This window comes from Pempheris klunzingeri, chromosome 19 (assembly GCF_042242105.1).
Source record: "Pempheris klunzingeri isolate RE-2024b chromosome 19, fPemKlu1.hap1, whole genome shotgun sequence".
Classification (NCBI taxonomy): domain Eukaryota; kingdom Metazoa; phylum Chordata; class Actinopteri; order Acropomatiformes; family Pempheridae; genus Pempheris; species Pempheris klunzingeri.
The window spans coordinates 17,441,316-17,457,170 of record NC_092030.1 but is presented as its reverse complement, the minus strand read 5'-3'; the positions used below and the strand labels follow the sequence as shown (position 1 = coordinate 17,457,170).

The 15,855-nt window shown below is 39.3% G+C and overlaps 1 protein-coding gene across 1 annotated transcript in view; it reads right to left on the bottom strand.

Moving 5' to 3' along the window:
• Positions 1 to 15,855, bottom strand: part of fibcd1b (fibrinogen C domain containing 1b) — an 87,875-nt gene that overhangs the window by 25,826 nt on the left and 46,194 nt on the right. Inside the window, exon 6 of the mRNA XM_070850773.1 lies at positions 6,018 to 6,114. Coding sequence (XP_070706874.1) covers positions 6,018 to 6,114 — 97 coding nt within the window. The remainder of the gene's footprint in view (positions 1 to 6,017; positions 6,115 to 15,855) is intronic.

The following is a 15,855-nucleotide window of genomic DNA, read 5'->3' as shown; positions in this document are numbered from 1 at the left end:
TCCCCCAGAATAATGATAAGAGAGTCTGGGTGTTCCTGCTCCACACTGGTTATCTGGTTAACCAAGCGCTGCAGTGCCTTGCTTACACAGGCCTGAGGCGGGTCATAAACACTGGCCAGAATAAAGGAGGAACACTCCTGTGGTGAATAAAACGGCTTACCATAAATGAAAAGAGCTTGAAGGTGAGGGCAACACCGTGACATCAATTCACCAACCTTCACTGATATAAAAGCAGATTCTGTCTCCCCTAATTTCCCCTATGTACTGGCTCCGATATGTGGTCCTCTCCTTAGAGTAGAAAACCAGCCAGATATAATGCAATGCCTAGGTTGGACTCACCTCGTCAAGTTTACGTGACTCTGAGGTGGGCTGAGGTGCAAGAGAGTGTGAGGATCCCTTGTCGGTTCTATTGAACATCAACGGCTTGTCTGTTTTAGACTGTTAAAGAGCAAAGATTCATCAGGTTTACACTTGTGAGCAGACTGCCCAGAAAACTCCACAGATGGAGCTTTAGCAGTACTACCATGTTTTCCCTGGTGCCTTAGAGGACTCCTGCCTCTCAAGCTACAACATCCACAAAACTCCATACCTGTAACAAATATACTGTCAAACAAGTGATAATACAAAGAAGTCATAATAAGGGATCAACGTTTTTCCCCCAAATGCTTCCACAATCAGAGTGCAGTGCAATTGGCTGTACGTCTATTTTACTTGCTTTTCTTGTAAGATCATACATATAATTTGTGTTCTTACAGTGACTTTGTACGTATTGACTCCAGAAAACAGTGATACATGGCAGACTACCGAATGAAAAAGATATTTAAAACTGAAGAAAGAGGGAGGATAGCAAACCTTTTTTCTATTTTATCTCTTCTTTCTATTGTGAAAAACTAACATATAACAGAAAACTAATCCAGCAGTTGATATGAAAACAAATGAATAATAATTCCTATTACTCAGAGCTACAAGAAAACCAGAATTCCATGTAGAGGTATTGATTAAGCTGTTAATGCTCCAGTGATTAATAAAATTGAGTACTGCTCAAGAATGTTAAGTGTTTCTGTTTTCCTTTGCATGAAAAAGGTAAACCAGTTGGACATGTTTGAATATCTAGCTGTAACTAGGTGTAACTACCAACTACATTTTCTGACCAATAGCCATCGAAACACTTTGAATGCATTTCAAAAAAGGAAGAAATGTAACTGGAAATTGGTTGTGTCAACTTTAGACTGATATTCCATTATTCTACAATAGACTTAGGTTTTGGTAAAAGAAAGCATGATCACATAACACCAGTATTGGCTTCTCTTCACTGCCTTACCGTTTCAGGACTGATTAAGATTTTATGGCCTGTTGTTAAGGTCTTATATGGGCTGGTGCCACCTTAACTATCAGAACTCTTGCATCATCATACTCCAGTTAGGGCACTGAGACCGACCACCTAGATGCTCTTGGATGTTCTGAAACCCAGGCACAAAAATAGAGGCGAGTGAGCCTTTGCATTTACTGGCCCTAATCTCTGGTACAGCGTACCTATTCATATAAGAACTCTCTTATTTATGGCTTCCATTGGCACCTTGACTTTATCTGCTATTGAGCCACAATTCTTTTATTTTGAAATTGATTGTTTTCTTTTATTCAGGTGTCTTATTCATTCTATATTAGTTTTTCTTGATATCCTTAGTCTGCTCAACACTACAGCTGTTGTAATTGTGCTATACATTTTGACTTGACTCTTGTTTTTTTGCATATACGTTTAAACTATAGCTGCAGTTTAAAGGTAAAAAGCCAGGAGAGAACACATGAATATGACAATTGTCTATCCCCCTTTTGCTGGATTTAAGTGGTGCTTTCAAAACTACAGACCAAGATGTGTTATTGTAATAGCCCATCTGGAAAACTAGGTTAGTCTCTTTGGGAGAGCATTAAACTGTTTCAGGACCTATATTACAGGTAGACAAGTCTACATCAGCCTTGGAGAGCAGGTGTCTAATAGATTTGATTCGAACAATGGAATTGGCTTGACCCAGTTTTATGCTTTTTATACATGCTCCTTTGGGGTTATTCAGCAATATGTTAATGTCTCACAGCTATACACACAGCATGCAGAAATGAAATCCTTCTGTTGATCCATTGGATCCAAATTATGTTTGCTATCTGCTTACTAAACATAATATGTATACAAATAACTGCAGATGAGTGATGCATTAAGAGGAAAAATGTAAAGAGGAAGAGTTACTCCAACCCACCTCTCTGACCTTTAACAACCACAATTCCCAACAAGCTCACCAGCTGCTTCTCGTCCAAAGATTAAGGTTGAATCACAGGGCACCCGTTTGCACTTGTCGCCCCCAAACTCTTGACTTAATTGCCTCTGCATGCTAGACTGGCCCCTACACTGTCTGGTTTTAAATCCCACCTTAAAACAGGTTTTATTCCTTGGCTTTTCACTCCATGTGAGTGCTGCCTTCCTGTTTTTTGTGGTTGCTTGTCGTTTTAAGAATTTTGCTATTCTGATTGCACAGCACTTTGGGTCAACTGTTGTTTTTAAATGAGCTTTACAAATAAAGTTGGAATGGAAGTAATCTCTATGTCTACAAACAGAGCTTGCAGATCTAATCATAATCCATGACTCACTATAAAACAATGCCTTCATCATTAAACAATAACTTCAGACTGTTCTACATAAAAGTGATGTACTACCATAGCTGTTTTTTCATGAATAGAAGAACACTAGAACACTTTAACACTTAAATGAAGGGAGTCCACTTTCAAAAATAACCACATACTGCAGGTCTCGTTAACTACGTATGTCTAGCTTTATTGTTCTTCATCTTCTCATCATTATTACTTTACTTGTTTTTGAGCTGATGAATATTGTCACTACCATCATACTATCAGAAGTCCACTACATATAGAAAACATCCTAAATGGAAACAGAATTTAGATGCATATTAAGATGATGAGAAATGTACAGATGCTCAGAGGTGGCAGGTGGCATTATCAAGCAATATTGGTCTGCAGGAGGTTGCTGCTATGAATTTCTTTCTAGGCTGCAGGCAAGCTGGGATCCATTTTTCATTTTTGCCCTGAGGGTAATCGATGATGGGGGTGACGAGACAACAGCACACCCTGAATGAGCAAGGGTACTCTGAAAGGTTCAAAGTAGCCTGCTGGCTCATTCAAATTCAGTCTGCTAAATCCTGAGCTTTCCATATTCCCACCATGTTCCTATAGAGTACCATAGGGAGATCTAGCTGGCACTCTAACCACGTTTCTTTTTATTATGGGCTGCACTCTGTGATGGCCTCAGGTCAGCAAAGAGACCTAGATCTCCATTAATTCCCATAAACTCTGCAAACGCTATACAGTATAGATAAGCATTCGTGTATCTAGTAAGGGCATCGATTGGTGAAGGTGGTGAAGAACCCAATACCATGCAGGCCAGGCTGATATTACAGAGATACAGAACGGCAGTCCCAACTGCTATTTAATTATTTAATTTATATTGCAGATTAGCGTGATACAATTTTCTGTTTTGTCAATTGTTTCACCTTAATGAAAACATCTTAAGTGTAAGTAGAAGAATGTCAATAATATACTCATAAAACAGCAGCAACAAAAATACCTGCAGGTTTCCTGATTATTCAAGTAAAAATCATATCTACAATTCAGTCCTTTATTTGCAATATTTACAACTGCCTAACTGAAGCATTTTCTCGGTTATAAAGTACAGTAATACAGAGAGATGAGACACAAATTAAATAAATCATTTAACATGTGCCGTTATCAATCTACAACATTTAGCATGCTTGCAAACTAAACTTACCACAAATACTTATTAATGCCCACAGCGTTGCTCCTGAAGTGTGTGTGTTTGTGTACAGTATGTGTGTGAAAGAGTGCTTTAATCTAGAGTGCTGATGGGAGAGTATTTCAGCTGTGGTATGGCACGTCCCTGACCTTGACCATGACCGAGTCTGTGTTTTTACAGAAATAGACTTCTTCGAGCTCCATTGACTCTATCAGTCTGATCTGAGCAAATTGTGATGAGGGATTTTAAAGATACGCAGACTTACCATGGCGATAGCTCATTAACACTCTGCTGCTCAAGCCAGGTTTCCTCAGGAAACAATGTTTCTGCAAATGCTTAGCATTTTTGGGGCTGGTATTTGTGTGTACATACACCACATTTGGTGATCAGTAGTGCACCTGCAGGATTTTTAACCAGCTTATTATCCCAATATATTCCAGATGAATGATAATTAGGCAATGAACTGTCTTGTGTAATGACAGGATTTAAATGTATAAAAGCAAAATTGTTTTTCACATCAACTTTGACGGAGTTTTATTGTTTCAGTTAGCCATGAATCACAGTTTAGTCACAGTATGTATGCCATGTGGTAAGTGGGAGAACATTAGCCCTAAAAGTTCTGGGATCTGGACGGAAAGAGTGAGTTTTTGAATGATGGCTAATGGTTTAGAAATGTGGCAACCAAGTGCAAGCCCAAGGTCATGTGTATAGCATAGTTCACTGCTAGATATAGACTGTAGGTAACCAGTGGTGACATGAAAGACAGAACGTTAAATAGAAAAAGAATAAATAAAGCACTGAAGCATGTCACTGAGGAATAATAGTTGAGATTATGTAGCAATTAAAGACCCAGCAAGATGATGATTATGTCTGTGAAAACAGTGATTAGATGGTGCCACAGAGTCAAACTCCTCCGCTCTAGTTCTTTCTAGCCAAGTCACCTTTCCTGTGTTAAACCTCATGTGCTTTTTTTTGGGGTCAGTTTTCACACTCAACACCTGATGTAAGCAGCCAGCTTTCAGGCTCTGTCATCTCATCTCATGCTTTCCAGCTACCTAAACAAGTGTCAGGCCAATTAAAAAGGAGTTACCAGGGAAAGAATTAGCTATTTCTACCATTTCAGGTCTCCAGGAGTAGTATGATGTAAAATAAATTAAAATAAATTAAAAATTGATTTGCTGCATGTTTGACTTTGTATCTCTGTGCATGTGACAAATACAGAAGTGTGAATCTTGAACCTAGAAATACAATATGTGATATGCAAGTCAAATTCAATTAAGATGCACTGAATATGTTGTGGGTGTCATCACTGACGCACTGTTCACAAGAGTGTGCACTTCACCAGATCAAGCAGCTAACTTTGAGCCACAAGAGTGACCAGGATGAAGCTGAAGAGCATCCCTCCCACTTAAGAAGAAATATTGTGATACATTTAATGAGAAGTGGTGTGAAGACGAGGGATCTGGCTTTGATGAAGCTGATAATTTCACAGTTGAATTCATTCTTTGCAGTCACTTCCTGTCAGATTTGACAGGAGGCATGGACTTTGGACAAGCACACTCTGGAAAATACACATTTTAAGCAGAAGGCAACCACTGAAAACTTGCGATGTTAAAAAATGATGCTGTTGTTGTTCTTTGCCTTGTGAAAAATAAAAAAATATTGCAATGATTGAATTGCTGTTCTTTTGGCTTGTGTTGTGAGTGTGCGGTGCGGAACAGACAGCTCATAAAGTGCACTTTACACAAACCTTTTAATTTGCTGCAATATTCTTTGTCGCTGTCAGTGAGGTGGTTTTCATTTCCACAGAACTATAACTATTACTGAATTCCTGATGATATGAAGGACCAAAGTCATCTAATCTCTCTGTGTCTGACTCTCTTTGGGGGTCTCTTTATCTTGCTCCAATACCCACCTAGACTAGCTACTTTACTCTGAGTGAGGCGCTTTCTTCTTTCAGTTTGAATGCTGTACTTGTGGCTTCATCTCATAGTGGCTGTCATTAGGTTGTTGATAAGGTGATCGTTTCATAAAGTCTCATAATCAAGATACAACGACAGGTTGTTGACCAAAGTCGACAGTACTGTGTAAAGATCTACTGTCTATGATTTGTCTTGGTATGGTATTGCAGACCACAGTACTCTTATGAATGAGTCATAGCCAAACACACACACAGACAAAGTCACACGCCTGAGCCACTTACCAAGCCAGTGTTCACCAGTGATTTTTCCAAATCCCTCACGGTAGGACTCCCATCCTCTGAAGAAGTTGACCATGCCATCCTCCCTGCGCTGGATCACCTACACAGCCAAGACAGCAAAGCGAGAGGTCAGGGATCAGATGAGATTCATCACACACAGGGTGTTTCATCCTCCTCTGTGGATGAGTCATTCCCACTCTTGGTCGCTGAGCTCATCTAGAACTAAACTAAATGAACTCATAAATGCTTGCTCTTTCACAAATAAATAATGCAGATGCTCTTCCCACTAAAAAGGCAATTTGTTGGGAGCTAATAAAAGGAATCCATTAAATCTTGACTGACTTTGAATCAAATCGCCAAGGAATCTGCATCTTTAATTGAAATCCCGGGAAAGAGATGATATTCATAAAACAATAATCCTAAATACACGGAGGGAGAGATGAAATTTCTCTTCTTCTGCACCGTGAGTCATGAAATTCTATAAAGCAATGGTGTGTGACGAAATTATGTGGTAGGTTTTTTATAGCAACCATTTCAGTATGACAAACACAGGAAATATTAGCAAACAGCAAATATTTAGCAATTCAGCTGTGTGTGAATGTGTGAGGGTGCAGGATCTGTATCACCCAGCGAAGCACTCTATCCATTAAAAGTGCTGACATTCCAAGTGTCAGGCTGAGGATGAAGGGAAAATGGAAACATCTCCTGAAGAGGGAATGCGTGCAGATGGAAATAGTCTAGGACCCGGTGTTGGAAGGCCGCGCTAATGTTGAAATGACAAAGGAAATTCCATGAGACAGTTTATGTTCAGCATGACTAATCCCTTACGCATTAAGGCACCAGATGGCACCACCAGTCATATTTGCTTTTAACATCCGCACAGACAAAAAAATAAAATCATCCAAAGCAATGACTAAATCTTCAACCTTGTAATTTTTATCCCCATAATTTTCTTCATTGTGATCGTCTTAATCGTCATTACAGTATCATCACTTATCAACACCATCTAGGGATTGTGGGGATTTTCTTCTGTATCCACAAAGAGGCTAGATTTCTCATCTCTTCATTTAGAACTTTTTGAAATCCTCCCACATAACTCCAAAGATTGATTTCCTCCCTTATTCCAAAGATACGATCATCCCCAAACCTACATTGTTGTCAGATTCAAGCCCCTTGCACTCATCAGTTGAGTCTTTTTCAGAAACCTTAACTCACCAGCATTTCGTGCTTATGCACTTTTCACATTTACTGTTTCTAAAGATTCCAGGTCTCTTACGTAAGTTTCATATGTTTGGCATTCTTCTCTAATTTCCAGACTGTCAAATGAAGACCATCTAATGCTGACTTTTTGAGGCCTGTACTGATGTAGATATTTGGTGCACTTGTTTATGTTGCTTCATTTTGAGAACACTCTCTAAAATGGCCTTGTTGGTAATGTGATGATGTTGCTATTGACGTATTTTTAAAATGTTTTGACAACAAGGAGGAGGAATAAGACATTTCAAGTTTTGGTTACAAAGGCCATACTTGTTAGTAAGATCAAGTCATAGGATTTACTCAGAATAAGAAAATACATGGACTACCACCATACCTATCCTTAAATCTGTTTACACCATCACACCCTCGTTTTAAGTGCAGGTGAAACATCTGAATGTACTGTAACAGTATGACACCTTTTTTTTTAAATCAATAAGGCCTGAACAGAGGTTACAGTGTGCAGAGAGCTGCTGCTTTAGCTGAAGCTGTCAGCTAAACATAAAGAAACAAAGGGATTTGTATCAGCTGTTGCATAACACTCTCACAGGCTTTGCCCCAGTCACAGTGCATAAGATGATCTGACTTGTGTCCCAGTTATCTGTAGCGATGTCAGTGATTATACCTCTTAACTTCCTTAAGCTGACATGAGAGTCCAACTCGACAGTTCTACAGAATTTTTGTCTCCTAATGTGAAATCTGAATCTGGGGACAAACTAATTAATATCACAGCTGGACAGGCCATTATTAACCTGTTTGACTCATTTACAAATGTATGTGGGACATTCTATGCCTCATCTTTTCAGAAACCATTGTGTGGTTTGTGATTCCACACTGCAGCAGAGTAATATTTTTTTCTGTATCTAACTAGTCGATAGGTATACATTATTACTGCAGAACTCAATATTAATGTATGGTATGCAGCTTGTATAAATAATACTATCAATCATTTATACACAGGGCAGCTCATTTTCATGTTCCAAGTGTAATGCTACAGCGTAGCTCATAGCACAGATGGAGCAGAGTAAACTACTAATTCAGTTAATAAAACAGTACCAATATTGTATCGTACATACATTACATACATACATTATATGTTATCTTTTCTATTTAAAAAAAATCCCTTTCTCACCGCCACCCCTCCCCCAGTCATTCTCAACCACTTTGGGAGGTGTCTTCCATTCTGACTGTGGGACTTCCAGCGCATACTCAGTTCAGATGTTCCTGCACACTTTGCCAGCCACCTGGTTATGGCGTCCCATATATGCTGTTCCTGCCTGCGTCTTACACCCTGCTATTATGTGCTGGATTGTTTCAGGAGTATCTTTGTACAGTCTGCACCTGGGGTCCTGTCTAGTGTGATAGACCCCCAGTTCGATGGATCTTGTACTAAGCGCCTGCTCTTCTTCTGTTGTTAGTACTTCTGTGCTGTCAAGGGCTGAGAACAAATTGTATGTGTGTGTGTGTGTGTGTATATATATATCTCTATCTCTCTATATATATATATCTATATATACATTTATATCTATCTATCTATCTATATGCCCCACTTATGATAAACACTTTACCCTGTTAAAAAGATGTAGATTCATAAAACATGTTTTCAATGAATCCTTTTCATGGTGATATCAAATTATGCTGTGTACGACTCATACAAGCTAATAACCTTTTAATAAGGCTATTACTGCAATGATGTCCTGATTAAACTAGTAAAAAAGACCTTGGGAAAAAGGCTGTGGTATTTGACAGTGAGACAATGCACTGTCATCATGTTACTGATATGTCAGCAGGGCACTCAAGGACTATGAGGGAGCCTGCCCCTATTGCCTCTGGTGTTTTCTACTTGTTGTCTGGGTTAACTGGTGAGAAGATTTGTTGAAAAAAGAAAAAAGTACTGCAGTAAAGCATGACTGCAGGTTGAAAAAATGACAACATTCATGTCACTATTTTCTCCTTGAAATAATGACTCTCCAGCCTCCTTATCTTCCTTCCTCCTGCCCCTCCTCCTCTCTGCATTCAAATTAGCTGAAATAGAGAAGACTGCAAATTGATAACACTAAGTTAAAAAATAGGTTTTTCTGTCCTTTCATCCCTAATTGCTGCTAATACAGTGAGTGCCAGGGGACAGAGAGAAAAAAAACAGTTTAGGAGGCAAGAAAATTACAAAAATTGCCCTCTTAACCCAATAAATTACAAGAAACTTCAGAACTACAAATTGACACTATAGAAAGTCAAAAGATGTGTCAGACTACAGTCAGTCTCTAAGAAAAGATTTTAGACAACCCCTGATTTTTACTTCAAGTCATCTGTGGCCTTTCAGAACAATGTATTGCTCACATTATCACAACTCTGGAAAAAGTAAAGCCTGTCTGGCTGCATACTGTGGAGCCACCTGACATATGATGAAGAAAAATAGAATAAAGGACTAGTGATGGGATCACACCAACCGTGGTACCAAATCAGTATATACGGTGCATTGAAACACACAATGAGAAAAGTGAATTTAGTGAAACAAATGTGTTTGATATGTCTAATCAGCCTCACATAGTCAATGTTTAGCCTATGTTAGTATGGTCATATACAGTATATGTGTTTCGTTGAATAACTGTCTTGTTTGATAAGCTCTCCCTTCTCCATGCACTCCCTGTCTGTCTGCCCCAGGGGCATTTATAGGATTTAAGGGCATTGGAGGCTTAACCCAGACCTCCGTAGGGGATGAAGTTTTTTATATAGCTCTATTTTCACTAATTGATTGAAACTAAGACACAATGAACCGTTACCTAAAATAAATGTGGGCCAGGGGTGTAATGTGAGGGGTCAATGGCCCCTTCTCTATTTCCTCTCCCCTTACTTCCAGCGCCATTCCTCATATCACACCCTTCTCCATACTCTGCCTTTATTGTGGCCTCAACTACATGCTTGTGAATTTCACGACTGCATTTTACACAGTTGAGACACCACCGCGCTGACAAAATCAGTCCACCTCTTCTCCATTGCCACACGCTGTTGTGGCTAGTAATGAATTGGAGAATGAGAAACATTGTTCCAATGGCACAAATAGATCCAATCTACCTTTTCACAGGAAACACATTTAGAAGACAAATGCCTTATGTTAAATTGACATGTAATTTTAGTTTCCCATTTGGTAGCTCCAGTATTTAAGGTTAACAAACATCCTCGAGGCTGGCTTTCATCCCTCACCTAACATCTGTTCCAAGCATTGTTCTGACAGAAAACCCGAGACACCGATCTACCAACAGTACTTGCTACTGTGAATCACTGCGGCAGTGAGACACTGGCCAGTGGTCACACGAAGCAGTACTCTACAGCAGCAGGTTAACCAGCAAGCAGTTCAGTTCAGATTAGGGTTAACACTCTTGTCTTGTTGCTCCCTGCCTTCTTCCATGTCTAGCATCCTTGTAAGACTGGAGAGGCCCTCTGAGGTTTAATTGCATGTTGACCCTGTAGGTCTGTGTATGTGTGTGTGAGTTCCCTGGAGACATGGAGCTCACAGAGACCCTGATCATTTTCTTTCACGTTTCAAGAGGTAAATGCAGGGGTTAGAATTGGGAGATGAAGCGAATCATGGGATTTTGGGAGTAGGTGACAGTGCTATTAGAGCTACAATACATGTGTAATACATGCACATGTGTCTGCCCATTGTATGTATGTGTGTCTATGTTGACATATATGTACATGCTTATATTTATCCTTAATATGTGCATATATATGTATGTGAAAGTACGGAAAGCCAAAACAGTCAAATTTACCATCATTTCTGTAGGTTATCTTCTAAAATTAGTCAATAAATGTGTGTGTGTTTTACATGTTTGCACATGCAACATTGTATTTGTTTATGTGTGTGTTTGTATGCTTGTGGGTGTTCGCCTCAAAGTTTGTGGGTACCATGAGAAAGTTCTCTTGCTTCTGGCCTGTTTTGTCACTGATAACATGTAGCCTGACTGAGGAACAGGCAGAACTATGCAGTCGGGAGGCAGATAAGCAGACGGCAGTATCTGCTCTAACTCTGACATCATGGTTACTTATAAAGAAGCTCTGGTCAGCACTGTGGCATAGAGGAGAGGACTAGATTAGATTTTTACTTTTCACCTTTAAAGAGACTAAAGTCACCAGTCCAGTTTAGAGTAGATCCGTCTATAAATGTACATGCATGAACCTTTACAGTTGCAAATGGTTATATTGTGGCTTAAATACTGGTGTTTTAATGAGCCTGGGCTACGATGTCACCTCACCACATCCCCACACTGACACAAACACACTTGCCACTGGGACACAGCTCAAAATTCCAACTGACAAATCCGTACACACAGTGTCTAGCTAGAGGGCAGTCACTGACATCAAAGCTGTTTCTGTCAAGGTCAGAAGCTCACAGGCTTGTTCTATTTGGGTGTGGGGCAGGTGATGTTCGAGCCCTACACATACCGAGAACTCCAGTTGAGAGACAGCAGCCATTTAATTAAAGGGTTGAGCAAGGTCTCGGTGTACAGAGTAAAGCACAGAACCATCCAAAACCTGACCCTAAAAATCAATAGTGACTGCAGCCTGTGTTCATATTAGTACCGATAGCAAACACAATATTAACAGCTAATGCAACCCAGGGCAGTCACATGCATGCCTTGTGTTCCAAATGTTGCAAATGGGCCTATCCGGATATATTTTAATGGATCGGTATCAGCGAAAATGAAGCAGATCAAAATCGAATACCATCTTTCCTGTACTTTCCTGGTTTGCCACCTCAGCCTGTAAGTGCTGTAGTGTAGCTCTCCTTTACCACAGCTGAAAAATTCATTTGAGTGCAACAGTGAGTGACTTTGAGTTCTGGCTATATTTGCAACATACACAGATTCACAATGCTACAAGGCTTTTTTTTAATCAAAATTTAAGTAAATATAAGTATCGGAACGGACTTGGTACTGGCATATATCTAAGTTTACGGCAATCACATCAGGACTGGTGTCAAAAAAGTTGACAGTAACATGTAACACAATTGCAACAGAAATTAATCAACACTGCTCGAGACACAATCCGAACAAAAATGCAACACTTGGAGCTTCAAAGATTTTATTTATTACTTTTTTTGTGTTCACCATCTGTACAGTAAAAAAAGAATGATTCTAGGACAATTATTCTTTCAACTTCCGCTCACCTTGTAGCTCTGGCACTCTTCATCAGTCTCTCTCCAAATTGCAGTATTTTTACTTTATCCCTTTTCCTTGCAGCTCTTAGGTAATTAATTCTTTATACACACCATTCTACATGCCCCACAAAACCTTAACAACCCATCTTTCAGGAGCAACTTTCTCAAAACTACCTCCAATATTTCTGCAGTAGCACACATTTAGTCTACCCACCATAAAGAAAATTAATAATACGAGGAATTTGTTTAATATGCACACACACATTATAAAAAGGTAAAGATTGTGACGTACCCAGTTATCTCCAGTCAAAAAAAATAATTTCAATGACATATTACTTACTGGCCCTATTTTTGAATCTGAAAGTTGCCAAGTTGTACAGCTAAAGTTTGACTATCAAATAGCTCTCTTTCTCTCCACCATATTTTCTGTACCAGCCTTTCTTTGCTGATGCATAGTGCAGCACAAAGGCAGAGGCTATACACATGAAGGAAAGCACCGTTGAGGAGGAGAGTGGTTGCTGTAACATGTTTTGTCAGAGTTTCTGAGTTTCAGCAAGGTGCCAAACTATTGTACTACTACTAAAAGTATTGATAGTTAAAAGTCTCTTGTACTATTCCTCTACAGGAATTTCAGTGACAGTACTTCAGAAAAGCGTGACCTATGTTCCAGGACTGCAACCCTATTGCAGCTTGTCAAAGAAAAATAAATTCTATGCAGAAGAGAATCAGAAAAACAGACTGACACATAAATGCATACAGTAAATGGACTATTCTTTCATAGAGCCTTTCAAGTCTGTGTGCTTTATTCATGCAGGAGGTTTGACATCAGAGACAACCACAGTGTGTGCATCTTGGGCAATGACTTGACCAAGGACACTCTGCCTTCAATATTCGAACTGAAGGAGCCAGGACTCAAACAACCGATCTTCTGATTGGTGGACAACCACCTCTGAGCCACAGCCAGCCATGTACAGGACCATCAAGCACACAGCAAATAGTTAATCATGGGTTTTAATTATATATAAACTATTTCAACCCACAAATACAGATGTTAAGTGAAATGGCCAAATAGTGTTAACAGAAAAATCACCAATCCTTAGCGACCATCTCACTCAACACTAGCTAAAGGCCTATTGCATTGGCATGATCACATTAAGTTCCCTGTAATCTCTGCAGTAGATGAAGGCTACTTAACAAGCTGCCTTAAGCTCTTCAGCAGGATTTCTGTCAACTACTGAGAGCCCACAGCATGCACAGACAGACACCCTGACTGACAGACTGGAACACGGGGAAGAATCAACACAAGCACTCCGAAGCTGATTGGGGGAGATTTACAATCTGGCATGTGACTGGGTGGAAAATAGGAAATGTGCCAATAGCTTGTTAGCTCCTGGCATGTACACACTGTGCACACACTATGTTTATGTATTTGGTGCTTTGGCAGCAGATGTCACTTGGTACTGCTGCACTATACTGTCTAATTGAAGATAATTGGTAACATCTTCAGAGAGAAATTAATACATCAACCATGAGAGAATCAAACATATATGCATATATATGTTTGCATGTGTGTGTGTGTGTAAACAGAAATACAGAAGAGGAGAAATAAATACACGAAAAACTAAATAAATAAATGATGCAAGCTTTGAGGCTAATAGAATCAGCTCCAAAAGCTTCCACACACCTCCTTTCATAGATTTAAGACAGATCAAAACAGACTGGCACAGGAAGTGCTAACAATTTGATTACATTGTTAGGAATATTGATGATATGGTGACAAATTCAACACTGTCTGATGAAAGCGCTCATAAATCCACAGCAGTCTGCAGAATTGCTATCTTCAAAGAGGACTGCAAACATCTGTTGGTGAATGTTTTATAATCCTATCAGAAAGACAGATGTGCCCTGAACACAGCAGCAGCAAACAAGAACAGAAGGAGAAACACAATCATCCACAAACACACACACACTCAGACATATAATATACACACTCTCTCACACACATGCAAAAACAATTTCTGCATTTACATGCACTTAAGTAAAAAGATTATTCCTGGCTTTCAGCAGTAACCTGATTTTTGAAACATCATATAAACAAGAAACCTGGTTGTCCTTATTGGGTTATTGGATTAAGAGAAACCAGGTTGACACAGGTACATTTCTGCTGAGGCTTTTTTGAGACGGCCATGCTAGCATCAAATCCACCCTATCGTAGATGTTGAGATATTTCACTTCCCCGTGTTCTAGTTTTACATTTGTTTAACATGTAACAGTAACATGTTTGCTTTGCATTTAAATGTTGTGAATCAGACTGCTTAAGCTTATACTTGGAAAGCATTATTATGGGATATAAAACATCCAACAGCAAAAACATTACCGGGAGTCCTACCTCTGTGCCTGCACATGTAACAGAGAGGAAGTCTAAAATCACTGAGGAAAGGGAAGCTGCATGAGGGCTACTTCAGGATTATTCATATAACCTGTGTCCAGCCCCAGTTAATGGCACTAAGATCCTAAAATGACCTGTTTGACACTACCTGTGATAATGATACAAGCAGTCAGCTGTCTCAGCACCATAATAAACCGTCTCCTCTTGCTAGTTAATGGCGGCACGACTAGATGTCTGCATCCTTGTTCAGAAAAGTAAACTCAAAAAGAGCAATAAACATGTAAATAAACTCACTGCTAAGTACACTGAATCTAAACATTGGGAAAGCAATTATGTTTTGTGCAAAAGTTAGATTATATCCTGAAGTTTTCAATTTCCCTACCTTACAAAACATTTACAGATCAGACACAACTGCAAAAACATCCGTCCTGGATTTTCTTTTTTTTCCAAACCAATAAACTAACAGAGATGAAATATTGAAGAGCCTGTGAGCCAGATAGAGATACTGAAAAGCCTATACCGTACACTCTGAAATGCTCAAAAGGCACTCCAAGCCGCTAAAAGAGTGTTACAACATGCACACAATCGTACATTCAATCTCAAACTTTTACATTTCAGTTCTTAGCTGAATTGAATATTTGAGAGTGATTGCAGTACTTCTGATAAAAGCACCATTTGATAATGCAGCCCCACACTGCACTCTGATATATCTACTCTCATTCATTATTTATGCCATGGTCATTTTTAGTCTCTTCCTTTTAACAAATAAAATAGTAATAATAGAAGACATTACCCTAAGCCACCAGGCTGTTTGAATGGCATTTGAAATTTCCCTTTGCAGAAACAGGTAGACCGCGTGCCCAAAGGATTACTTTATCTGAGTGAGGGGCTTGTGTGTATTCATATTTTAGTATGTGTGTGCGACTGGTTGGGCCTGTAAGCACATATGAACACACATTTACTGTATGTAGACATCTTCATTCATTTTTGGTATAGTCTAATACGCTTTTTCTGTTGAGGTAGGCAGAATGTGTGGTGTG